Source organism: Mus musculus, chromosome 2 (assembly GCF_000001635.26).
Source record: "Mus musculus strain C57BL/6J chromosome 2, GRCm38.p6 C57BL/6J".
Classification (NCBI taxonomy): Eukaryota; Metazoa; Chordata; class Mammalia; order Rodentia; family Muridae; genus Mus; species Mus musculus.
This window is the reverse complement of record NC_000068.7, coordinates 69,754,445-69,780,854: the sequence shown is the minus strand read 5'-3', so window position 1 is coordinate 69,780,854 and position 26,410 is coordinate 69,754,445. Positions and strand designations below refer to the sequence as shown.

General features: G+C 40.8%; 1 protein-coding gene and 1 pseudogene across 6 annotated transcripts in view; one reads left to right on the top strand and one right to left on the bottom strand.

Annotated features, from left to right (window-relative positions):
* The window catches only part of Ccdc173 (coiled-coil domain containing 173), a 32,226-nt gene extending 8,763 nt beyond the window's left edge, over window positions 1-23,463 (top strand). The window contains exons 2-7 of one of the 6 annotated variants that reach the window (XM_011239823.1): window positions 1,631-2,322; window positions 2,639-2,795; window positions 4,586-4,725; window positions 8,731-8,923; window positions 18,969-19,133; window positions 22,390-23,463. In XM_011239823.1, the coding sequence (XP_011238125.1) occupies window positions 2,192-2,322; window positions 2,639-2,795; window positions 4,586-4,725; window positions 8,731-8,923; window positions 18,969-19,133; window positions 22,390-22,734 (1,131 nt within the window). In that variant the 5' untranslated portion in view covers window positions 1,631-2,191 and the 3' untranslated portion in view covers window positions 22,735-23,463. Of the gene's footprint in view, window positions 1-553; window positions 2,323-2,638; window positions 2,796-3,168; window positions 3,404-4,585; window positions 4,726-8,730; window positions 8,924-18,968; window positions 19,134-22,389 lie in introns of those variants that run through there. The other 5 variants (XM_006500324.2, XM_006500322.2, NM_001077684.1 and 2 more) reach the window with 5 other exon arrangements.
* Gm13623 lies at window positions 14,062-14,702 on the bottom strand (annotated as a pseudogene).
* Window positions 23,464-26,410: the final 2,947 nt, after the last annotated feature.

Genomic DNA, 26,410 nt, shown 5'->3' with positions numbered 1-26,410 from the left:
GCTCTTAATCGGCCCCACCCTCTCTTATTTTCTATTGCCTTTGCTATTCATCATCTATGAAATTCCACTAAAATGAAAATCTATCCAATTATTCTTCTAGTTTTGGTGCATCAGTAGCTTTCAAGTCTATGTGGCCCTGTGGAGTCTAACCTCATCTCAAGCTTCTCTCCTGCGTCTTGTCCATTTCCTCATTACCTGACCCATGCTTACCTTCCAGGGCCTTGAGTACCTGCTGAGACCTTTCTGGCTTCAGTTCTTCTCACTTGATGCCTTTTCTCTCTGGAATTTACTTTCCTGTTCTTTATCTGTGCTCTTTTTACCATCTCAGAGAGGAGGCCTTGTATACCTTGGTGTACAGCTCAATCTAGAGAGGGCTGTTATGACTCCGTTTTTACTCTTTCTTGGTCTCTTTTCTTTTCTCTCGTTTTCTCTCTCTCTCTCTTTCCTCCTCCTTTTTTTGTTTTTATTTTGTTTTTTGTTTTTGTTCTTTACGACGGGGCTTTTCTTTGTGTAGCCTGAGCTCACTCTGTAGACCAGGCTCACCTCAAACTCACAGAGATTCACCTGCCTCTGCCTCCTGAGGGCTGGGATTAAAGGTGTGTGCACCACCACTGCCTGGCTATCTCTTGCTTTCTTTATGACATATTGCAGTTTTTAGTTGCAGTTACTAATTCTAATGTAAGTTCCTTGTTGGCTGTTTCATCATTGAGGTAGGACTTCAATAAACAGCTATTAGGAAATTGAATAAGGGGCTGAGAGGTACAGAGGGACTTGGGCCTCCAGCACAGGCAACTGCGAAGATGGTGCTGTTCACCAAAATGAGACCACAAGGATCCACCTAAAAGAGGAGGGTGATGGATTTGGCTTTATACACGCTGAATGTAAGTTGGCTGGGGAATTAGTCTAGCACTGATGCTTCCTGGATTGTCTATAAGTACCAAACTTTCCTGCTGTGATAAAAATCTGTCTGTCTGTCTGTCTGTCTTTGAGATAAGGTAGTCCTGGCTGATCTGGCATGAACTCTGTAGGCCAGGCTGACCTTGAATCACAGAGATCCTCCTGCCTCTGCCTTTTCCTCTGTCTCTGCCTTTTCCTCTAGTCTCTTCATGCTGAATTAAAGGCATGTATTGCCACGCCCAGCCTCTCCATTGCTTTTATAGGACTATTGAGAGTATGGGTGAGCTTGAGAGAAGTTAGATCTTGATCAGCACAACTTGGGACGGTGAGAGTGTGAACCCTCTTTAACACGGTTGTGCTGTCAGCCGTCATGCTATGTGTAGAGCACAGCAGAGTTGCTCTAGAGTGCACTAGCCAATCTGGAAGACAAACATGTCTGTGCATCCACTGGAAGACAAACATATCTGTGCATCCACTGCCTGATTCGTTCCTTGGGCAGAAGCAATTATGCATTCTGAGTATGGATGTGAAGGAAGCAGCCACTGTGCCAGAAGAAAGGAGTGACGTTGTCATTGACTGGTAGCTGTGATAACAATTACATTTTCAATTACCTGTCCGTAAAGATTTTTACCTTACTTGGGTAATTTGACTTAATGCAAATTTAGGGTGTTCATGGAAATTTCAGGTCCTCTGGTTCATCAAACAAATAGAAACATTCGTATCTTATTTTCAGCTCTCAGGTTTTGAGCAGACATCAGTCATCCACACCACCTCCTTCCTCCTGAGTCCTGGTCCTTTTCAACCCAATACGCTGGGCAGACTTTAACTAAATCAACTAAAGCTGACTACATCACGAGAATGTTTTGGTATTGGTGATGGTAAATCTTAAGTGTCAAGTTGATCAGAAAAAAAACAAACTGTATTTGTTTGTGTTTATGTGTTTATGTCTGTGTGAATAAGGCCAGAAGAGGGCGCCAGAAGCTATCGTTACCTGAAGTTACAGGGTGTTGTAGGCCGGACACAGAAGTGCTCTTACCTATGGTTCTTGTCTCTCAGCCCTAAAGCTGCAACCTTTGCTATTTTGTTGTTCTGTCCTAAACTTAAAAGGACCAGCACAACCCTTGGTTTCTTTAGTTCCTCTTAGAAGGAGCACTCTAACTTCTAATCTTCTTTACTTTGTGTCTGTGCTAAATTTCTTGGCCTACTTCCCTGTGTGGGCTTCTGTGGCTTAGCAGAAGGGAGTTTTTCTCTCCCTGATGCCAGAAGACTGCCTGAGAAACGTTGGCTTCGTTGCATGCATATGAAAGAGCAGCTCATTTTTAGCTGTCTGTTTAGATTGTTGACTTCTCCTGAGCCACCAATTAGAGGAGAACACAGACCATGGGGACATGGGAGTCTTGCTGTGTGCCCAGGGATGCCTGCTAGGTAAGGGACCCCAGGGATTCAGAGTCTGCTAGGAACTGCTGCTGCTCCTGGGGTGTGGGGAGTGAGTAGAAGAGGTGGCGCTAGAGTGGAACCTTCCTGATCAGGGCTGTGCTGTGAGGCTGGCCTCCAGAGATCCCTGAAGAACCCATCCAGGAGCCTTTGGGTCATTCAGATTGTTTCTGTCACTACCGCTTTGTGTCTTCCTTTCCCTATGTCCTTCCTTAAGCTTCAGAGCACCTGGTTCTTTCCCCTAAGATAGGACTTTTTTTTTTTTTTTTTGCCTTGCTCTCCGTTACACTTTCATTTTTTGCTTTAGAATTGAGGAACACAAAGAGGAAGAAGAAGCAAGAAAGAAAAGTGAAGAAAAAGATGCTGAGGAGATGAAGCGGCAGAATTTGCTGTATGAAATCGAGATGAAGAAAAACCTAAGCAAGAAACAGGAAGAGATAGATACAAACAGGAAACTGCTTCTTGTAAGTTGAAAATGCCACAGTCAGGCAGTTACACAGTCAGATGCCTGTGATCTCATGTAGGAAAGAAAATAATAAGATTTCTATAGGAAATTAATTTCTTTAAAGCTAAAGTTGTTGGGAATGAATGAGGTGATTTGTGTATTTCTGCCGTAATAGCATAGGGATGCCATCATTTATTTGATTTCATGGTTTTTATTTGTCTCTAACATTTTAAAAAATTTTATTTTTACTTTATGTGCATGGGTGTTTTGCCTGCATGTATGCATGTCTGTGCACCATATGTGTGTTGTGCTTGCAGAGGCCAGAAAGAGAGTGCTGGATCCCTTGGAACTGGAGTTACAGATGGCTGTGAACCTCCGTGTGCGTGCTGGGAACTGACCCTGGGTTCTCTGGAAGAGCAGCCAGTGCTTTTAACCACTGAGTCGTCTCTCCAGTCCCAGCGTTTTATGTTGCAAAGTTAAAGCCTCAAGCACTGAGAGGTTGGAAAAGGAGAGACACTCATTGCTCCGTCCCCTGTGTTTCCCAGAGTCTCCTACCACATGAGGCCTGGGGCTTCAGGACCAGAAGGCTCAACTACCCAGCCTTCTTGAGCCATCTTGCCAGTCCCTGTATGTAGTTTTTATAATTAGGCTCCAAATGCTATTGGTGTGATTGTTAATTAGTTTTCAGGCATTATCTGCCCGTTTGTCCAGGCTGTGGAGGGTCCGGCTCTCTCCCTTTGTAGTGCACTTCTCATCTCCTTACTCTTTCCACAGCATCACGCTGACATCCACACCAGGACTGTGTAAATATTCACCTCAGCAAACCCAAACTGTGCTATGGCTCTTTCGTTACGTGAATGTTAATTCTCATTTTGTTTTAAGACAGTCTCCCTATGCAACCATGACTGACCTCAAATTTGTGATTCTCCTGCCTTAGTTCCCCCAGCCACACAGATCACAGCTATGCATCACTATGCCAGTATTACAAATGCTTACTTTTCTCCCAGCACTTGGGAGGCAGAGGCAGGTGGATTTCTGAGTTCGAGGCCAGCCTGGTCTACAGAGTGAGTTTCAGGACAGCCAGGGCTACACAGAGAAACCCTGTCTCGAAAAAAAAAAAAAAAAAAAAAACAACCTACATTCTACCTTGATTTTCATTTGTGTAGTGACTTTATTTTGACCTTTTTAAATTTTTAGTTTGGTCACTTGGCTTTTCCATATATTTAATAAATTCTGCCAAATATATATTGATGCTAATTTTCAATATTTGCCTGAATAATAAGCAGTTAGAACTATCTTGTTAGAACTTACCTATGGAGAGCCCTCCATGCCATCTCCTTTGGGACTGCTTGTTTGCTAGGCCTGCCCGCTGCCCAGCTGTCATCCTGGGGCTTGCCTGGTCACTCTCTAGGACCGCACCTCTTACTCCCGACTCTGATGTCTTCTGTTTCTTATTTACTCTCCCTCTTGATGAAGTATATCCTTGAGCATCTTTGCAATGAATGGTGTTTGGGAAGTTAGTAATTTCTGTTATTTTAAAAAGATATGTTCTAAAATCTCACATCACTGAGATTATAGTTTACTTAACCATTTCTGTATTACTAAATACTTGTAGATTATTTTCGATATGTTTTGTTATTAATGTACATAAACCTTAGCATGAACATTTATTAACTGGATTACTGATTATTGCTTTGAGATACATTTTTAGAAGAGAAATAATTGGGTGAGAAGCCATGACCACTTGAAAGGCTTTTGGTAGACGTATTGGAAGGCATTTCAGTGACAATACCTACTTATTTTCTTAAGGACAATATGCACAATAAAAACATCATCCGAGCTGTAGAACAACAGCAGCAAGAGGAGGAAGACGAAAAGATTAGAAAGTTTATCAAAGCCAAAAAACGTCTTATACAAATGAGGATGGACAAAGATGCTGAAACACATAGGTAGGATTTAAAAATCCTTTCAGCCTTATTTATCTTATGAGTGTGAATGTTTTGCTTGTGTGCATGTAAGTGTACCACAGCAGTGTCTTCCTCCTTCTGTATTCCTTGGAATTGAAGTTGTGGGTTGTTGTAAGCCATCATGAGGGCGCTGAAATCTAACCTGGGTCCTCTGTAAGAGCAATGAGTGTTCTTAACGGCTGAGCCATCTGTCTAGCCCCACAGGTAGGACTTTAACATAATATAATACCAAAGTGCTATCTGAGATCACTTTCCAGTGACTCAGAAATTGCACTATGATGATTGTCTTTGGGAATTGAAGTGTCATAGATGACATTTAGTGACCTGATAGTTTCTGTTTGGGACATGGGAGTTGAAGTGTACCATGGAACATTCCAGAACTCTCTGCTAGATGGTTGAAAACACTGGTATGCTGTAGGAGAGGGTGATCTGGAGGAGGCTCTATGAGTCACTGGTCTATACATTTCCTTTTCTCATTGCTGTAGCTGAGTACCTGACAAGAAACAACGTAATGAAGGCAGAGTTTAGCTAGGCTCACAGTTTCAGGTATATACATAGCTTTATGTGGTGGAAAGGCATGGTGGCCAGAGCATCTCATGGCTGTGGAGGCAGAAGCATGAGACTGTTTAGATCAACGTGGACCAGAAAGCAGAGTGAGATCAGTGCTGGTGCACGGGCTCAGTTCCTTTTCTCTTTTCCTCTCCTTATTCAGTCCAAGACCCCAGCCCATATTTAGGATGGGCCTTTCCCTCTCAGATAACCTCTCTGGAAATGCCACAACAGATGTGCCCCAATATGTGCTTCACCATTGTCTTAGGTGTGTATTTTTATTTTTATTTTTTGAAACAAGGTCTTTCTATATAACCCTGGCTATTCCTGAACTCACTATGTAGACCAGGTTGTCCTCAAACACACAGAGATCCACTTGCCTCTGCCTACCAAGTACTGGGATTAAAGGTGCCACTATGGCCCGTACTCCTAGATCTTTAGTAAGGATCCCCTTCCCATGGAAGATTTTCAAGAGTATCTCAATTAAAAGTTGCATCTGCTAGAGTAAAACCCAAAAATGAAAAGTAAAAAACAAAGAAAAATCTCACTTTAGTAGTCAGCTTTCCAGTATTGCAGGAAACACCTGACTCTTCAGGCTAAAATGAGAGAAGTTTTATTTTGGTTCACAGATTTGGAGACTTTTGGTTCATAGTCAGTTGGCATTTTTGCTTTTGGAGCTATAGCAAAGCGATACAGCGGGGTAGGCGTGCATGCTGGAGAGACCTGCTCCTCATTCATCTCTCAGGAAGCCATGGTTCTTGAGAGGGTGAGCAGGTGGAGCCTAATTGACAGAAGTGTGGTAGTGGGATACACCCTCTTGGGGCTACGTCCTTTGCCAGCCGTTCTTTTTCTTTCTTTTTTTTTAAATTTTAAAATTAGATTTATTAATTGTATGCATAAGTGTTTTGCTTCCATGTCAGTCTGTGCACCACGTATGCACTTGGTGCCAGCAGAGGTCAGAAGACGGCATTGGTTACCCTGGATCTGGAGTTAGGGGTGGTTATAAGCTGGTCATGTGTGCTAGGAATCCAGCCTGGATCCTCAGAAGAGCAACAAGTGCTCTCAACTGGTGAGCCATTTCTCTCCACACACCTCTGCTCTTTCTTTATCCTTCCACCTGGCTGCCATTTTTAGTCCTGTTCTGCCGTTCTCTTCCCTCCATGATCAACTGACGCCTCTGAAAACATGAGCAGAGATAAACAATACCTCCTTTTAAGTTCTTAAACTAGGCATTCTGTTAAAGCACTGAGGAGACTCACACAAGGGTGGAAGTCTTTAACACGTTTTTACTGTTAGGCTCTCAGTACCTAGAATAATATATGCAAATAGTTAAGTGTTCCATCTGTAAGTGCGTTTAGAACAGTGTTTGAAATATTAAGTGAAGCATCACCTTTTCTACAAGTCTTCTGCATGGCTGTCTAGCGTTCTCACGGCCTGTACCACCATCTGCCATCTATACATATCTATACATATGCAGGCATACATGTACACATATATGCATATACATATGTATATGCACATAAATACCGCCTCTTTCCCACTTCAGGATCTGCTTTCTTTTCACCCAGGATGCTGTTCTTTCCATGATTTCTCACATAAGACAAACTCACTAATAAATTAGTGACCCTGCCATAACTAATTAGAATACTTCTGTTTAGTCTCCTTCTCTTGTTACTTTAATAAAATGTGCTTATTATGTACGACGTTCCAGACACATACTTGGCCCTGGACTAGAGAGAGGATTCATGCAGTCCTGGCCTCAGAAACTTCATAGTGTTAGGACATATAAACTGATGAAATCAACACATTTGTGACTTGGTTCCAGGTGGCATTTAGTGAGAGGATGAATTATTTAGTATTTTGGTAACTTAGTTATCTCCAAGTTTTATTTAAAGAAAGGATTTTTATAGTGTAAGTCTCAGTGTTAGAGCAAGTAGAATAGTCCAGCAATGTATTCCAAAATGTATCCTGAGCTGCACAGGCACACATGCTGCACATGGGGGAAGGCGGGCGGTGGCAGTGAGTGGCTCCTGAAGGAGCTCCAGCAGCCACTGTGAGAGTCAAAAGAAGAAAAAAGCAAAGCTAGCAGATGGGGCATGTTTTTAATCCCAGCACTTGGAAAACAGAGATTCAAGAATCTCTGTAAATTTGAAGACAGCCTGCTTTACGCAGCAGTTCCAGGCTAGCCAAGGTTACATAGTGAAACTCTGTCTCAAAAAATAAAAATGCTGAGACCTATAGAGGAAGAATTGCAACATCAGCTTCTGGTCTTCACTTGCACTCACCCATACACTCATGAGCACATGCAGGCATACATGAAAGTATCTTCCAGTGTTGTGAAGAGTTTTAACACTGAAAGACCCTGAGAGGAGCCCCTCGCTCAGGCCTTGGGATAATAGTGGACCCCCAAGAACTCACAAGAGTCCAAGCTTGATGCAAACCACATGAGGCTCTATTTGGGGAAAGCCAGAGCTCTGGGGATGACTCATATCTCACGCAGGGGTAGAGGAGTCGACCTCGAGGGGAAAGAGGTCCCAGTTTTTATAGGCCCTCAGGGGGGAAAGGAGAGGGAGGAGTAGGGGATTTCCAGATCTAAACAATGTCTATTCTCAAGAAATGGGTATGGGAGGGGTACAAGGAAAGAGTCTGGTGCAGGTGTAGCAACTCAGGATTGGCCGGGCTATGGTTGCTGGGGAGATTTTCTGACTCTATCTTAGCAACCAATATCACAAACACCTGGCAGTGAGGTGCAGCAGTGGGCACACACCTGGGTTCAAGGAATGGTCAGAACATTGGCAGACACACGGGTTCGAGGAGCGGCCAGAGCATTGTGCACCTCTATTTTTCTAAATCAGTGAAGCTACTTCTGCTAACAATGAAATCTATTTTGCCAATTTCAGGGCTTCTGTGACCTTTTACATTCTGTCAATATCTTTCAACACCTTTTCTTTCTTTTTTTTTTTTAAAGATTTATTTATTTTTATTATATATAAGTACACTGTAGCTGTCTTCAGACACTCCAGAAGAGGGAGTCAGATCTCATTACAGATGGTTGTGAGCCACCATGTGGTTGCTGGGATTTGAACTTCGGACCTTCGGAAGAACAGTCGGGTGCTCTTACCCACTGAGCCATCTCACCAGCCCTCAACACCTTTTCTTAAACAAGTATACATGTGATTATATTGTACATATTGCTCACTTGGAAATTTTTAGTATACATGCTACTTTGTAGTTATGAAATTAATTTCCTTATTTATCTCAAGAATTAAATTTTTAAAGTGTATAGCAAATTAATTTCTACTTGATATAACTATATATAAAGGGAACCACAATTTTTTTAGATGATTTTAAATTATTTCAGATTCCTTAATGAAAGTATTGTAACTCCATTACAGAGCTGTTCAGGGTGACTTGGCAAATGTGGTTGTTCTGTTACAGGCTAATGGAAGAACGGAGAGAAAGAATAAATAATTTCCTAAGTAAACTAATAAAAGAGAAACTTGATACTGAAGATTTGATTATTGCTAGAGATATTTCTGAAGCTGATGCTGAACTGGAGAAAAGAGAAAAAGAAAAACATGAAAAAAATCAAGCAGACTTGAAAGCAATTGCAGAATATAGAGCCTCTGTGGTAAAGAACTCAGTTACATAGCATAGATCTGAGACTTTCCTGCCAGGGCTCCTTCCTCTTTTCTTCTCTCAAAAAACTAACCGAGATGTGAACAGTAGTATATAAACCGTCTTCTTATATTTTTGAGATAAATACTTTTAAACTTTTTTGTTTATAAAAAAATCCTTTCCGCTCTTATTCCTTTGTCCTCTCACCTCTCTTCTCTCACGTCTCTCCTCTTTACTTTCTCTTTGTCTTCTTGTTTCCTCTCTTCTCTCTCTCTCTCTTTTCTCCCTTTCTACCTTCTCTCTTTCCCCTGCATTTCTATAATAAAGCTCTAAAACAAACAAACAAACAAACAAACAAACAAACAATCCTTTCCCAAAAAAATCATCTAACACCAGTTAGGTGTGGTGGTGCACACCTTTAATCCCAGCACTGGGGAGGCAGAGGCAGGCCGACCTCTGTGTTCAAGGCCAGCCTGGTCTAAACAGAGTGAGTTCCGGGATATCCAGGGCTACACAGAAAAACCCTGTGTCAAAAACCAAATCAAGGGGCTGGTGAGATGGCTCAGTGGGTAAGAGCACCCAACTGCTCTTCCGAAGGTCCAGAGTTCAAATCCCAGCAACCACATGGTGGTTCACAACCATCTGTAACAAGATCTGACACTCCCTCTTCTGGAGTGTCTGAAGACAGCTACAGTGTACTTACATATAATAAATAAATAAATCTTTAAAAAAAACAAATCAATAAATAAATCAGTCAGTCAGTCAGTCAAGCAGTCCTCCACTGAAAAGAACTAGACCGGAAGTCAATGCACCTGGACGAAGTCCTATACAGCTGGAAAAGCCATTAGAAGAGAGGATGTGGCACGCCACACTGGCTCTAGCTGCTACACTTTGACTATTGAGCCTATCTTCATGCGCTGGTCCTCTACCAAACTGCTAATCCATGACAGCTAGACCTAGACACACACTGGGCTCGCTCTCCTTTCACAGGCATGCTCATTACCTGCATCAGTCCGTCCTCTGTCCTCCATCCTAATGTTTACTTTTCCTGTCCTCTCTCCTGCATGATACACTGTATCCACACGTATATTGTTACTGTAGCCACATGCACATATCTTATTGGTTAGGTTCTGCATGAGGAGAACCGGTTTTTTCCTTTCTGGGATTGTGTGACCTCACTTAAAGTTATCCATTTTAAGTCTATCCAGTTTCTTGCACATATTCAGATTACAATTTTCTTTAGAATATATACAACATAATTTCATTATCCATTCATCTGTTGAACTATGAAAAACTAGGGTTGATTTCAACTTTTGTTATAATGAATGAAGCAGCTATAAGCATGGAGATATAAATATTTCTATGGAATTTTCTAAATATTTGCACTGGGATGAAATAGCTGAGTCATATGGTCTTTCAATTTTAACTTTTTAAGAAATGTCCAAGCAGGTCCCCACAGTGACTGTACCCTCCCTTCCCCCACCAGCAGTGACTAAGGCTTCCTTTCTCTCCAACATTTGTTGTCAGATTTATTGATGATGGCCATTCTGACTGGGGTGAGGTGGTATCTCAAAGTCATTTTAATTTGCATTTCCCTGATGGCTAGGGATTTTATATACTTCTAAAAACAGTAATGTCCACTTATATTTTCTTTTCTTTTTCTGAAAGTATCTATTCAGTTCATTTGCTTTTGTTGATTGGGCAATTTTGCTTCCTTGTTTAATCTGCAATTTGTAAATTCGGGATATTAGCCCTTTGTCTGAAGTGTGCTAATGAACATCTTTTCCCTTTTGGTGTCTGTCTGTTAGTTCTGCTGATTGTCTTCTTTGCTCTACAACTTCCTTTTCTTTTCAGGGAGTCCACCTGTTGATTCTGGGGTTAGTCCCGTGCTATTGGTATTCTATTCAAAAATCTCTTGCCTACCCCAGTATATTGAAGAGTATTCCCAATGTTTCCTTCTAGAAATTTAGTATTTTGGGCTTTCAGTTAAGACCTTTGATCCATTGTGAATTCATTTTTGTACAAGGTGAAAGATAATGTAATTAACCTTTCTGTAGGTAGAGACATGCTTTTGCTGGCACAATCTGTTGAATAGACTGTGTTTTTCCAACTGTATGTTTTTGCCTCCTTTGTCAAAACCTAGGTGGGCACAGCTTTGTCACTTATCGCTATGTCTTTTATTCTCTTCCACTAATCTGTCCACGTTCATGCTTCACCAGGCTCTGCTGCTGTAACTCTGAGTATAAATAGAGGCTGGGTATTGCACGGTCTCCAGTGCTCTTAGTCCTTATGATTGCTTTATCAATTCTTGGTCATTTGTAGCCATATGAAAAAAATATTTGTTTTGTTTTTTTAAAACCTATGGAATACAACACTGGAATTTTGTTAGATTTTGTTTGTTTGTTTGTTTGTTTGTTTTGAGACAGGGTTGCTCTGTGTAGTCCTGGCTGTCCTGGAACTCACTCTGTGTAGACCAGGCTGGCCTTGAACTCAGAAATCTACCTGCCTCTGCCTCCCGAGTGCTGGGATTAAAGGTGTGTGCCACCATGCCTGCCTTGATGAATATTAAATTAAACCTGTTAGTTTATTTTTGCAGGATAGCCTTTCTCACAATATCAATTTTACCAATCCAAGAGCATAAGATGTCTTTCCATTGTTGCAGATGTCTGTCACTTCTTTATAAAGCTAGATATATTCCTAAAAACTCGTTTTTTGGAGTTTTTTTCTTTTCTTTCCTTTTCTTTTTCTTTTTCTCTTTTTTTTTTCCCAAGATAGGGTTTCTCTGTATAGCTCTGGCTGTCTTGGATCTCACTCTGTAGACCAGGCTGGCCTCAAACTCCGCCTGCCTCTGCCTTCTGAGTGCTGGGATAAAAGGCATGTGCCACCACGCCCGGCTGGAGTTATTTTGAGTGGGACATTTTTCCCAGTTTCTTTCTCTGAGAGCTGTATAATGAATGCTATTGTTTTCTTTGTGTTGATTTTGTATTCTGCAACATTTACTGTGTTTACTAGGTCCAAACATTTTCTAGTAGACTCAACAGGATCTTTTAAATAATCATGTTGTCTGCTAATCGGGGTAGTTTGACTTCTTCTTTTCCTACTTTTATTCCTTTTGTACCTTTGTCTTGTTTAATCGCTGCAGCTAAGATCCCAAGCACCCTGTCAGATAGGAGAAGGGAGAATGGGTGTCCATGTCTCATTCCGGACATTAGCAGACATGTTGTTGGCTTGTCTCCACTTAGTATGTTGGCTGTAGTTTTGTTTTGCATATCCTTCAGGATATTGAGCTATGTTCCTTTTATTCCTAAAGTCGCCAAACTTTTATCATGAAAGCATGCTGGAATTTTTTAAATGCCTTTTCAGCATTGATTGAAACTATGTAGTTTCTACCCTTAAATTTATTTTCATAGTCTATTACACTTATTGATTTATACATGTTAAACCAGCCTACCTTCTCTGAGATGAAGACCATTTGGTCATAATGTATAATTTTCTTAATGTTTTGCTGGGGTTGGGCTGTAAGTATCTTACTGAGAACTTTTGCATCTCTGCTCATCAAAGAAATTAGTCTTTAGTTTCATTCTTTTGTTCTTTTCTTCCTTCTTCCCTTCCTTCCTTCCTTTCTTGTTTTCTTTCTCTTCATTTTTTTCTTCCTTTTATAGTATCTTTACTTTGTTTTGGTGTCAGGATAATATTAGGTTCGAAGAAAGAATTTGATAGTGTTTCTTCACTTTCTATTTTATGAAGTAAGATGAATTGGTCTAAGGTCATCATTGAAAAGTTGATAGAATTCAGCAGTGAATCCAGCTGGTTGTAAACTTTTCTTTGAAGGAAGGCTTTTAACAACAGCTTTAATCTCATTGCTTGTAATCAGTCTATTTAAGTTATATCTTCAGGGTTTTATTTTGGTATACGATATGCATTTAGAATTTCTTCTGGCTTACCCAGCTTTCCAGAGTATATACGTTTTCATATTAATTTCTAATGATGTTCTTCTGTATTTCATTGAAATCAGTTGTAGTGACACCCTGTATCTTGTTTATTAGTTTGATTGCTCCCTTCTAAGGTCTGTCAGTTTGCATAACATTTTCAAGGAACCAACTGTTTGATTGACTTTGTGTATTAATTAGTCTTTAAATCTGAATTTCATTAATTTATTTGATAATCTTTATTAATTCTTGCCATCTATCTGTTTGGGACTGGACACTTGTTTTTAAGACCTTGAGGCGCATTATTAGGGATTTATTTGGCAGCTCTCAGGTTTTTTGACACATGAGCACTGTTGCTATAAACTCCCTTCTTTGTGACTCTCTCTGCTGCCTCCCAAAGGTTACCGTTTATGTCTAGGAGTTTTTAAATTTCCTCTCAGATTTCTTGGATAGCCTACTGTTCATTCAAAAATGTGTTGTTTAGTTTCCAAGTATTTTTGTGGTTTCTATAGTTTATTGTTTAGTTCTAATTTTAACATCTTACGATCTGATGAGATACAAGGAATTGTCTCAGGTTCTTTTTTTTTTTTTTTTTTTTACATCTGTTGGCACTTGGCTTGTGACCTCTTGGTAGATGTGGAGAAAGTGCCCGTGCTGAGACAGTGTTGGGTGGAATAGTCTGCATATGTCTGTTATAATCCACCAACGATAGAGTTTGTCTCTGAGGCTTCTTTATTTGGACGTTTGGAAGAACTATCTAAGTCTGAGAATGAAGTATTGAAGTCCCCACTATTATTTTGTTAAGACTTATGTGGTTTTTAATGTTCTAATGTTTGTTATATGAAGTTAGGGGTTCCAATATTTGGAGCACAAAAATTTATACTTGTTATATCTTCTTCTTTTTTTTTTTTTAAAGATAGTATCTTTTTTTGTTTAATGTATTGCCTTTATTTTATGTGTATTGGTGTTTGCCTGCACGTATGTATGGGTGTCAGATCTTAGAGTTACAATTGTTAACTGTCATTTGGGTGCTGGGATTTGAACCTAGGTCCTCTGGAAGAACAGTCAGTGCCTAACCACTGAGCCATCTCTCCAACCCCTGTTATATCTTCTTGATAAATTATTTTTTTATTAACATTAGTGTTTTCCTTTATCTATTCCAATTTTTTTTATTTTATGGAAAATTTATTGCAACTCTCCAACAGCGCATTACTTTTTCTTTTCAACGTCTTGCTCTGTAGCTTCCTTCGCCCTTTTTGCTCGGATGCCAAAGAGTCGGGCATTGGGTACGGGCCATTCGGAGACTGGCAAAAGCCTTAAAGTTCTTCTCTTCTTCTGTGATAACTCTGGCCTTTTCCTTTTTGTACACATTCCGGATGGGCATCACAGGTCCTGTCAGCTTAAGTTCTTCAGCAGAACTGTCTCCCTTTTTCGGGGCAGAAGGCTTCCTGGGGAACAGGATGAGCTTGGAGCGGTACTCCTTCAGGCGCTGCACGTTGGCCTGCAGTGATTCCGTGGACTTGTTTCGCCTCCTCGGGTCCACAGAGATGCCGATGGTGCGAGCCATTTTCTTGTGGATGCCAGCCACCCTGAGCTCCTCAAGGCTGAAGCCCCGGCCAGCCCAGACCTTGGTGTGGTATCTCATTGTAGGGCACCTCACGATCGGCCTGATGGGGCCGGACGAGGGGCGAGGGGCGATGCTACGCGCTTTCGCCTGCTGGGCCTTGCGTCTGCGGATCTTGCGCGCTGGCTGGTTGAACCAAGTGTCCACTCGCTGCTGCCAATCCTTGTGGAAGTGGGGCTTCAGGATCATGCCATTCCGGCTGGGCACCATGGCTGCCTCCTATACAGGAGAACGGCAGAGTGGAAAGGCTATTTTTAAAAACAATTTAAAAAAATATTTACTATGTATAAAATGTTTTGTTTGCATGTATGCCTGCATAGCCAGAAGAAGGTCCCAGATCTCATTATAGATGGCTGTGAGCCATCATGTGGTTGCTGGGAGTTGAACTCAGGACCTTTGGAAGGGCAGCCGGTGCTCTTAACCTCTGAGCCGTCTCTCCAGCCCCTTCTAATTAGTTTTGGTATAGAGCTTACCCTGTCTGATAGAATGATGGCTATGCCTGTTTGTCCATGTTTTGTTTGTTTGGTAATTTGTTTTCCATCCTTTGATATTAAGTTTTGAGGATTTTTTTTCTAGCTAAGTGTGTTTCTTGGAGGCCATATACGCTCTTGATTTTGGTTTATTTGGGCGTTTTGTTTTGTGTTTTTGAGACCATTTTTGTTTGTTTGTTTGTTTGTTTGTTGTTTGGTTGGTTGGTTTTTTTAGTTGCCTTGACTGTCCTAGAACTTTCTGTAAACCAGTCTGGTTTCAAACTCACAGAGATCCGACTGCCTCTCCCTCCTGAGTGCTGGGATTAAAGGCACACACCACCATCACCCAGTGTTTCTTCTTCTTCTTCTTTTTTTTTTTTTAAATCCAGCTTGAATATTTTTAGTGATGAGTTATGGCCATTTACACTTAAGTATTTACCATAGAAAGGGCTTTGTTATTTTATATAAACTTGTTGAGTGATCTGCTTTGCTAAATTATTGGTATTTTCCTTTCTCCCACACTAAATATGAGGGTTTGCTGGGGTGGCTGTTCTGGGCATGGGTTTTTCTTTCCCATGTCTAGTTTATCTGTAGTCAGGCTGTCTTTCATCTTTCTCCTGTGATGTATTCCACTGAGAACTTTCTGCAGTGCCAGCTTGTTGTCATGAATTGCTTCAATTTGTCTTTGTCTTAAAACCTTTGTCTGGCTCTTGTCATTGCTGATGAAGAGTCTAGAGTAGCGCAGGTATTTGTGCCTTTGTGTGTGAGTTGATGTCTCCTCATGCTGGTTTTAGACGTCTTTCTTTACTCTGTATTTCTGATGTGGAGAGTTTCTTCTCTGCCTGCGTCTTTGTGGAGTTCCATATGCCTTCTGTTTAGATGCCTGCTTCTTTCTGTAAGTTTGGAAAGTTTTCTGCTATGATTTTATTAAATAGTCTGTCTATTGCATTTTTAACTTTGTTCCTTCTTATACACCATGAATTCTCCATTGTGGCCTCTTGAACATATGCCAGACATCTGGGAAATATTGTTTGTGTTCAGTCATTTTTTCCTGAATATATTTTTGTTGGATTATTGTTTCACCTTTGTCCTCCAACCCTGAAATTAGTTTCTCTGCATATGTATGTACTTGTCTGTTAATAATGGCACCTGTGTGGTTTTTATTTAATTGGCCATCCTTCATCTTAAGAATTTCTGTTTGATTGTTTTTTTTTTTTTAATGTTTCAATCTCCTTGCCAAATTTTCTTCTACATTTGAACTTTTGCCACTGATTGACTGTTGTTGACTTTGGAACTGTCTTGTCAAGGTCTTGGATAGATTTCCATAATTCTTACACCTTTTTGACTCTTCTATAGGGTTGTTAATTCTTTTGAACATAAAACTAAATTATTTCTCAGACATTTCAGCTCTCATTAAGTTTTGACTCCCTTGTAGGCAGTTGTAGGGGGTGGCTCTGATGCTAAGGTCCTGTTCTCCATTTGTTCTTGATCCATCAATAAAGATGCTAGTGGCCAATAAGCTGTGAGGAATAGGCGGGACTTCTGGGTCCTTGTGAACCACCTAGTAGATGCAGGGAAGAGAGGAGGATTTTCAGTATGCTTTTTTTTTTCCTTTTCTTTTTTTTTTTTTTCTTTTTTCTTTTTTCTTTTTCTGAGACAGGGTTTCTCTGTATAGCCCTGGCTGTCCTGGAACTCACTTTGTAGACCAGGCTGGCCTTGAACTCAGAAATCCGCCTGCCTCTGCCTCCAGTATGCTTGGCGGGAGAAAATGTGGTCAGTCAGCCATGTGAGATCTGTGGCAGAGGGGGGTGGGGGGGGGGGGTTGGGTAGGCTGCTTCTCCAGGTAGGAGACTAGAAATGCAACTAAAGCTGAGCGACTGAAGTTGAGGAAGGGTTAGGTGCTGAGCTAGGAGTGTTAGGAAGGGCGCTGGCCTCAGGACATTGGAAGCCCCAACAACTGACCCATAAGGCAGGTTGAAAAGTAAGTTAATGTGTGTGTGTGTGTGTGTGTGTGTGTGTGTGTGTGTGTGTGTGTGTGATCAGTGGATCTAAGGGAGCCTGGGTGGGGCTAGTAGCCCAGTCCTCCTGGGGCTTAAAGCAAGGAAGCAAAAACTACACGCTACAGGCAGTTAGTTGGTTGGTTAGTTGATTAGTTGGTAGGTGATGGGACATGCATAGTACCCGTGTCAACTTTATGTTGCTTTGTCATGTTTTATACATCTGTTGAAGTAGATTTTTTTCTTCCTTCTATTCTGAGCCTATTAGGATATTCTGCTTCTTGTGACTCATATCTCAAAGTTCAGCTAGTGGGACTGGAGAAAGCTGCTGTTGAATATTGAAATGAGTTGCTGAAGTGAGCCTGTCTTGGCTATGTGCCCACAGGAGCAAGGATAGGGCTGAACACTCAGCACCAAGGTGACCAGATGGAGTCAAATCTTGATCATACCTTTGGATTCTATGCACCCGCTGGAGGCGGGATACCCAAACCCAGTGAAGCTTGTCTACTATGTTGGGATGTGGCTATAGTTACAGAGCAAATAACCTCTGGGACCATGGCAACAGAGAGTTCAGGTCCTGCGATGAGTGCCGGAACCTCAGAAATCGGAGTTCTGCGACCTAGGGTCTAATCCCTCAGGGGACCCTGGACATACTGGAGCTGAAGCCTGGCCCCAGTGCTGACCTCTGAGACCTGTGACCTCATTGGTTACAGGCTGCTCTTTGATCTGCAGAAGCTAGAGGCCTGGTTACCCAGTATTCACTGGCTGCCCAAACCGTTTACTTTTATACTGAAGGTGGTATGACTATCAGTTAATTACACACAAGTTATTTTTAAAGGTATTTGTTTACATTTATTTTATTAGTTTATATGTATGTTTTGCCTTCATGTAAATCTGTCCATCATGTGTGTGCCTGATGCCCACAAAAGCCAGAAGAGGGTAGTATCATCCAGAACTGGAGTTACAGATGGTTGTGAGCTGCGGGGTCTGGGAACCCGACCTGGGATCTCTGGAAGAGCAGCTACTGCTCTTAACTGCTGAGCCATTTCTCCAGCACACCCTTCCCCTCTTGTCTTAGTTAGGGTTTTACTGCTAAGAACAGATACCATGACCAAGGCAACATTTAATTGGGGCTGGCTTACAGGTTCAGAAGTTCAGCCCATTATCACATGGTGGGAGCATGGCAGTGCCCAGGCAGGCATGGGGCTAGAGGAGCTGAGAGTTCCACCTCTTGTTCCAAAGGCAACTAGGAGAAGACTGGCTTCCAGGAAACTAGGAGGAGGGTCTTAAAGCCCATGCCCACAGTGACACACCTACCCCAACAAGGCCACACCTCCTAATAGTGCCATGCCTTGGGCCAAGCATACACAAATCACCATACCTTCCCTCTGCCAAGCTATTTATGGATACAAAACAACAAGTTCTTCTTCAGAACCAGCTTAAGAGACAGGATTGCTTTGTATGTTCCTTTAAATGTCTTAAGAAAAGCCCCATAAATTACCCGATTCCTTTTCTGTATTTCTTAACCTTAGTAAATGGATCTCCTTCTTTATTCCTTACATGTCTGTCTGAACATTAACATACATGGCTCCTAAACATGCTAGCAGTTAATTGTTACCATGCCAGTAGTTGTGTACTTCAGACCTGGCTCTTCTGTTCCTGTGTTTTCTTCTACCTGCTCCTCCGCTTCCTGTCCCCCTCCCACAGTCTCCTGTGGGCCCAGGCTCAGAGGGTTGAACTCATGATCTTCCTGCCTCGGTTTCCTTATCTCCACTGCTGAGATTACAGGCACGAATTACCCCCCACAACTGTGTGTGTTGTTGGTTTTCATCAAAGACATTGATCTACATTACTCTTCTTACACTTTCATTAAGTATGCCTCTGCTATTCAAGAGAGTAAAACAATCTAAGCCAGCCACAGGCATAGTTCTCTGTCTTCACACTGCTCCTGGCTCTGCGCTTGAAGCGTTCTGATTCCTCTGTAATGAAAACTGGTTGCTAAAACTTAGGTTTTTTTCCTTTGCCATTAAACATCTAGATGAAAAATAAAGAGGAAGAAGAAAGACAAAGGAAAATAGAGGCTAAGGAACAATTGCAGGCTGTCTTGAAGGCAGATAAGATCTTCCAGGAGCTTGAAAAGGAGAAAAGCCTCAAAGTGACCAGAGAGAAACTGGAAATTCAGGATGCTCACATTCAGCAAATAGTAAGTATTCTCACTTCCCCATCATTTTTACAGATAAATAGGCAACAGACTTCCTTTTGGATTCCTTTCTCTTAAGTGGTTTCCGTCATCAGACAGGAATAAATAAATGATCATTGTGGCGTCACAATAAAACCATAGTAAAAGTGTGAAATTAGCTTAAGGCTCTCTGTTCTGTGATTCTCTGCTGTGATGGCTTAAGGATTGAGCTTATGGGGCATCAGGAAAGAAGAAACCTGAGACATACATACAGAATAGCAGGGATCCAGTGGGCCATGTATTCTGATGAAGACACACCAGCAACCGCCTGGAAACTCAGCTCCTCTCTTTCACCCATCTGAAGTGAGGAGTAGGTTTATTATATACAGCTCAAACAGGAGCAGTATTACATACAGCCGAATAAGGAATCAGGCTTGGTTCATCTCTGTAGGGAGTCTGTAGGGAAGCAGTCTGAGGCTGTAAGTATCCAGGAGGAAGAAACTGCCATGGACATTTTTCTGGATTTGCTACTCCATGAGGCATTGTGTCGGTGCTCATGGCAACAGTATGCATTCACTCAGGACTGCATCTGCTCCCCACGGTTCTCATTCTAGGGTTTTGTTCACAACTTTTTATCTTTCTTTAGAGCCTGTTATGCTTAGTAAATACTAAGGACGATGTAGACACATGGCATGGGCTTTGGTGCACGTCCTTTGATGCAGGTTATTCATAGGTTCTGAACATGAATCTTTTGTGTCACTTTTCTCCCCCTTTGCTTTTTTATGGCACATCCTAATGCAGTCTCCCTCTAGCTAGATTTGCAAACATTATTTTCCCAACTTTAGAACAGTAGCCCAACAGCCATGTTGACTGGGGTCTTGTGGGATTCAATTGTGAGACAAAGGAATATCCGAGATTTAAATGATGGATGGAGAATCTGGTGGCCGGTCACTTCTGTGCAGAATCTTTTCCAAATATGCACTTGTCTCCCATTCCTATCAGCAGCATGAATGAGCACAAGTCACTCCACATTCTTCCCAAGCCTTGGTATTGGCATAGTGGATGCCAACTGTTCTGAGGAGTGGCCTAACCTGCCTTGAGAGAACTACTTTGCATATATTTGTTGGGCATTTATTGACTTCTTTTGCAAAGTATTTATTTAAACTTGTTGACAATTATTTTGATTTGTTCTTTTTTTCCACTTATTTATTTTTATTTTATGTGCATTGGTGTTTTGCTTGAATACATGTCTGTGTGAGGGTGTCTGATCCCCTGACACTGGAGTTGCAGACAGGTGTGTGCTGGGAATTTAACCTGGGTCCTCTGGAAGAGCAGAGTGCTCTTAAACCATTGAACTGTATCTCTGGCTCTCTTGGTTTATTTTCTTTGTGAGTGTGTGTGTGTGTGTGTGTGTGTGTGTGTGTGTGTGTGTGTGTGTGTGTGCACGTGCGTGCTTAGGCCCAAAGTTGATGTTGGCTATCTCTCTCAATTGTTCTCCCATTTTTGGAGGTAGGTTCTCTATCTGAACCTGCTGTTTACAGATTCCAACTAGCTTAGCTGAGATAGGGATCCCATCTCAGCTTCCTGAGTGTGGAGATTACAGGGAGCCTCCATACCTGCCCTGCTTTTCTTTGTGTTTTGGTGATCCAAACTCTGGTCATTAGGCTTGCAGGACAAGTATTTTATCCATTGAACCACTACCTCCCAGCACTTGAACAAGTTTAAACATGGAAACAGTATATTCCTGTGATTAACCCTATTTGATTATGATGCATTTTTTAAAATGTGTGTGTGTATTTGTGCTGGATTCAGTTACTTATATGTGTGAGGGCCTGTACACACACGCACACGCACACGCACGCACGCGCACACACACACACACACACATGCACTGGTACCTATGGAGACCAGAATAGGGAGTTGAAAACCCTGTAACTGGAGTTAGACAGTTGTGAACTACCCTGTGGGTGCTTGTAACTTAACCTTAATCCACTGGAAGAGCCAATGCACTTAACTGCTGAGTCACATCTTGAGCCTCTCCAATGTATTTATAATTCAGTGTCTATTATGTGACAAGTACTATTTTTTATATTTTCTTCTTCTTCTTCTTCTTCTTCTTCTTCTTCTTCTTCTTCTTCTTCTTCTTCTTCTTCTTCTTCTTCTTCTTCTTCTTCTTCTTCTTCTTCTTCTTCTTCTTCTTCCTCTTCTTCTTCCTCTTCTTCCTCTTCTCCTCCTCCCTCTCCTTCTCCTCCTTTTTCTCCTCCTCCTCCTCCCTCCCCCTCCCTCTCCTCCTCCTTTCCTTCTCCTCCTCCTCCTTCATCTTCTCCTCTTCCTCCTTCCTTCCTTCCTTCCTTCTTTCTTCTGATATGTAAACAAGGACATCTCATTTTAGCTTATTACCCCTTGGTGAGATTGTTTAAATTCTTCTGTCTTCTGTTCTTATTGGATACTGACTCTGGATATTTTATTGCTAATTCAGCAAAGAGAACATAAGCCTTACTTTTAGAACTCAGTGATAAAAAGTTTGGTATTTCAAACTGATATACTTGTGCCTTTCCCTCAAATTTCAATTGGTAGAAATGATCAGATCTTATGTTAAAGTTTTAGATTGTTAAAATATTTTCATAGATAGTAAATATATCCATATACAGGAAAAACAACTTATATTTAGAAATTCAGCACATCTTAAAATGTTACAAATATAAAATTGAAATTTGTTAAAATTTCAGAGAAACCATTAAAAACATATCTATCTTCCAATATAAATTAATGTAACATTATAAGACAAAGTCTTTGTAAAGTATTTGAGAGATTGCCTAATACTTATTTCCTCAGTTTTGAATACATTTTCATAGATTAATGTCACTCATTGTTTAATTTCACATTCCTGGGAAATAGAATGTAACTGGTTGCATATAACTTAGGTATTCCCTGTTGCTTTAGTTTTATGTTGATGAACAGGAACAATAATTATATGCCTTTTTAACTTACTGAAGATCACATATGTAAATGATTGAAAGAGAACTGTATTTTTTATTTTTAACCTAAATTTATGCTTTTAATCTTGTTACGTTGTTTTAACTGTGTATCACATAAAGCCTTGAGTTTAAATACTTAATCTACACTTTGAGTATATTCTTAAAAGCATAAAAGAATTGATGAGTTAAAGCATATTTGTAAAATACTGAGTTTATAAAATTTCAACTGCATCTTAAAACTACATAGATATTTGGAAAGCATGTTTTTGACCAATATTAAAATTTATTTTTCTTCCAAATAGGCCATAAATAAATATAATGCAAAACAAATGAAGGAAGAAGAATTAGATTATTGGAGACTTACTGACGCCCTTACAGTTGAGAAGGAGAAAGAATTTGAGAAGTATGCTAGAGAAGTAATTAACTTTGAATCTGAATCAACAAAGAAATACGCCTACCCTATGGTAAAAGCTGTGCAGGAAGGAGTGGGAGGTGGACGTGGACCACCCTTTGTAGGCAGAGGTGGGATAAGGCCAAGCTATCAGGCAACTGATGCCACTGGGGTCCAGCTCCCTTGTTTTAAAAGTCAAGGATCAAAGTATAATGATTTTCAGAAGTCGAAGAGAAGGCTAGGTTTTACTTGGTAAAAAAGGTCATATTTTGATTAATAAAATTTACTGTAATGAGCTACAAATATAATGGAATTTCTGATAATAAAGAGACTACTTATGTGTTGCCTGGTTTGATTCTTTGCAGTATCTAAGTACACATAACAGCACCTGTACATGTGTGTGTGTGTGTATTCCTGAGAACAGCCTTGTTTCTTACACTGCATCCATCTTTTTTAGAAAGCTGGATGTCTCAGTGGCCTGGAACTCAACAAGCAGGCTGGCCAGTGAGACCTAGGGATCTGCCTATGCCTACCTCCTCAGCTCTGGGATTACAACTCTGTACCACCACACTCGTTAGTTTTCTTTAATATGGCTCTGAGGTCAAAGTCAGCTCCTCACCTTATTGACTGGGCTATATACTCAGTCACACAATGTCAGTTTCATTTAAAATGTTCTCAGTAGGATGAAGTGCACCCACAGGATTGTATAGTCATGACCTTGAACCTATTGGGCAGTACCTCCCCATTTTCCCCTCCACACAGCCTCTGCTTTGTCTCAGCCCTATACTAGTTATTCTATAAGAATGCAGCCATGCTGTGGACTTCAGTGAATTTCTGTGTTGTGTACCATGTTGCCAGTACTTTGTTCTTATGGCTGAACCAGAGAGAATACTTTCCTCAACAGAAACCCATGTGTGTATTCAATTTGTCATTCAGTTGTTTCAATTGTTCAAAACTTCATTGTTACTAAATGCTTTGTATAGTTTTGACTTCTCTGCGGGTTTTTGTGTAGAGTGTATCTCCTAGACATGAAATGACTTAAAATAATTCTCTAGTTATGTCTACTTAATATACAAGTTCATGGAGTTTTTATGAATTGCACCTTCCTTAGTATTTTTACATTGTGGTTTAAAAAAAAACAATAGAACATACACTACAGGAGTTGGAACATACACTTCTAACTATAATAGTGCTAAGTATATTTAAATTTGCTTAGGGTTTTATTGCTGTGAAGAGACACAATGACCAAGGCAACTTTTATAAAAGTAAACATCTAATTGAGGCTGGCTTACAGGTTCAAAGGTTTAGTCCACTATTATCATGGCAAGGAGCATGGCAGCATGCAGTCATGGTGCTGGAGGAGCCAAGACTTCTACTTCTTGATTGGAAGGCAGCCAGGAGGATACTATCTTTCTTAGGCAGCTAGGAGAGTCTCTTTCCCACTACGTGGACCTTCTGCATATAGGACTTCAAAGCCCACCTTCACAGTGATGCACTGCCTCCAACAAGGCCACACCTGTTGGCCATTGTAGCAACTCCCATGGACCAAGCATATTCAAAGCACCACAATATTGCTCTGCAATTTCTGGACTTGTTATTCTGTAAACTGAAACTACACTCAATTAAATTATCCCATTCCTTCCTCCTCTCCACTTTTGTAAGCAACTTTGCACCAATGAATCTGGCTAAGTAACTCATATAAGTAGACTCCTACAGCACATACAATAAAAAACTATTTTCATGTGTATGTTTTGCCTGCAATTCTGCATATGTACCATGTGCATTACTTGTGTCCACAAAGTCCAGAAAAGGGTGTTGAATTTCCTGGAGTTGCCAACAATAAACTACCATGTACTAGGAACAAAACCATGATCCATTGCAAGAGCAGCAAGTCACTGAGCCATCTCTACAGACCCAGGATGTCTTTAAATTTTTCTCTCTTCTTGTTCTTGAGACATGTCTATGTAGCCCAGGTGGTTCTCAAGCTCTTGACTTTCTACCACCCATCTGTCTCAGAGCTCTCAAGTGTGGGCTAGCTCACCTGCTGCCTTACTTCCTAAAGCTTAGCACCACTTTGCATCCCCACTAAAGATCCATATTCTTACAATAAAAAACCAACTTGCATTCTAAGTGACATTGAGGTCATCTCTAATTAGTTTGTGCTGGGATTTAACCTTGGTGGTGGTTATTGCACATGTGGTTTTTTTCTTTTTGAGTCAAGATCTTATGTAGCTCAGGCTGGTCTCAAACCCAATCTCATGTTTCCCTAACCACTAGAATTATATTCAGGCAACCACCACACTGATGACCCTTTCTCTGTGTGCCAAAGGTGAGCCTTAGATGTTCCTCAAAAGCTTGTTTTTGTTTTATGGGTTTGTTTTTTAAAGCAGGGGCTCATCCTTCTGTCTTCGTTCCCCCTCTCCCTGGTTCTTGGATCACGAATACATGTCACCATAGCCAGCTTTTAAATGGGTGGTGGTTATCTAATGCAGGTCCTTATGCTTGCACAAAACACTTTACAGACTGAGCTCTCTCCAGCACCTACTGTTTCTTTTTAAAATCAAAAGTGTATTGCTTTTCCTTTTCTCCCTGGCAGATTTAGCTCCACGAGTGAGATAGTTCACCCAACAGCTGGCAAAGGCACATTTGGGTCGTTTCTTGTCCTTTGCTATTACAAATCTCTGTAATAGCTTTGTGAATGTTTCATACTTTTGCCAATGTACTGGAGACTGATTCCTACAAAGAATATCAAAGGTGTAAGATAAAAAATTTATAGCAAAAAAATTTCAATTTGTGTGGCAGTCTTGTCTGTCTGTATGTGTAACACTTGTGTGCCTGATGCCCTTGCATGCCAGAAGTTGTAATCTCTGGGATTGGAAGTTACACATCCAGGTGCTGGCAACTATGCCCAAGCCCTCTGGAATAGCAGTCATATACTGCTTTTAACTGCTTATCTATCTTTTTATAAACCCTACAGCAAAACTTGATGTCATAATCCACTGAGGAAAGTCACATGTCTCATTCACCAGTAAAATAGAAATAGGAAAATTTGAATATATCAGGACTTCATAACACCCAAACTGCACAGTGCAGTGACTAGTTCTGTGTATGTGAGATGATAATACCCATCTATATTTTGAAAGATGATTCATCCAAATCACTGTGAAGTTTAATATATCCCAAAACTCAGCTGGGCATGCTAACACACACCATTAATTCTCAACTGTGGGCATTTTCCCTAAACATCTAAATTATACTAAAACCAAAATACTGTCTTACAAGTCGTAAAAATATAGCTTTAGGCTAAGCACTTGAAAGGCAGAAGCAGGATTTATTTCTTGTGGGTTCAATTGTCTGCATCATATAAACTGGGTGTGATAGCTCATCTTTAATTTTGTGCCTACCTATTGTCTCTGAAGCTAGCCTGGAACAAAGACAAATCCCAAAATCAAATTCAAAAATAACCCCCCCACCTCACAAATCAGAAAAACTGCATTGTTTCTATTACTAGGAAATTTAGTAATTAAAAAGTAGAGAATTTTAATGCAGTAACATAAATCCCAAGTTTGGTAATAACATTTTCTGAAATTAAAAAGCTACCAAGCTTTAAGTATTATGCTAAAACATTTGAACAAGAATTTACTTCTAGGGCTAGCAAGATAGCTTAGGGGTTATGAGCACTGACTGCTCTTCTGAGGGTCCTGAGTTCAAATCCCAGCAACCACATGGTGGCTCATAACCACCCATAATGAGATCTGATGCCCTTTTCTGGCATGTCTGAAGACAGCTACAGTGTACTTCTGTATAATAAATCTTTGGGCCGGAGCAAGCAGGGACTGAGCGAGCAGGGTGGACTTGACCAGAGTAAGCACAGGCCCAAAATTCAATTCCCAACAACCACATGAAGGCTCACCACCATCTGTACAGCTACA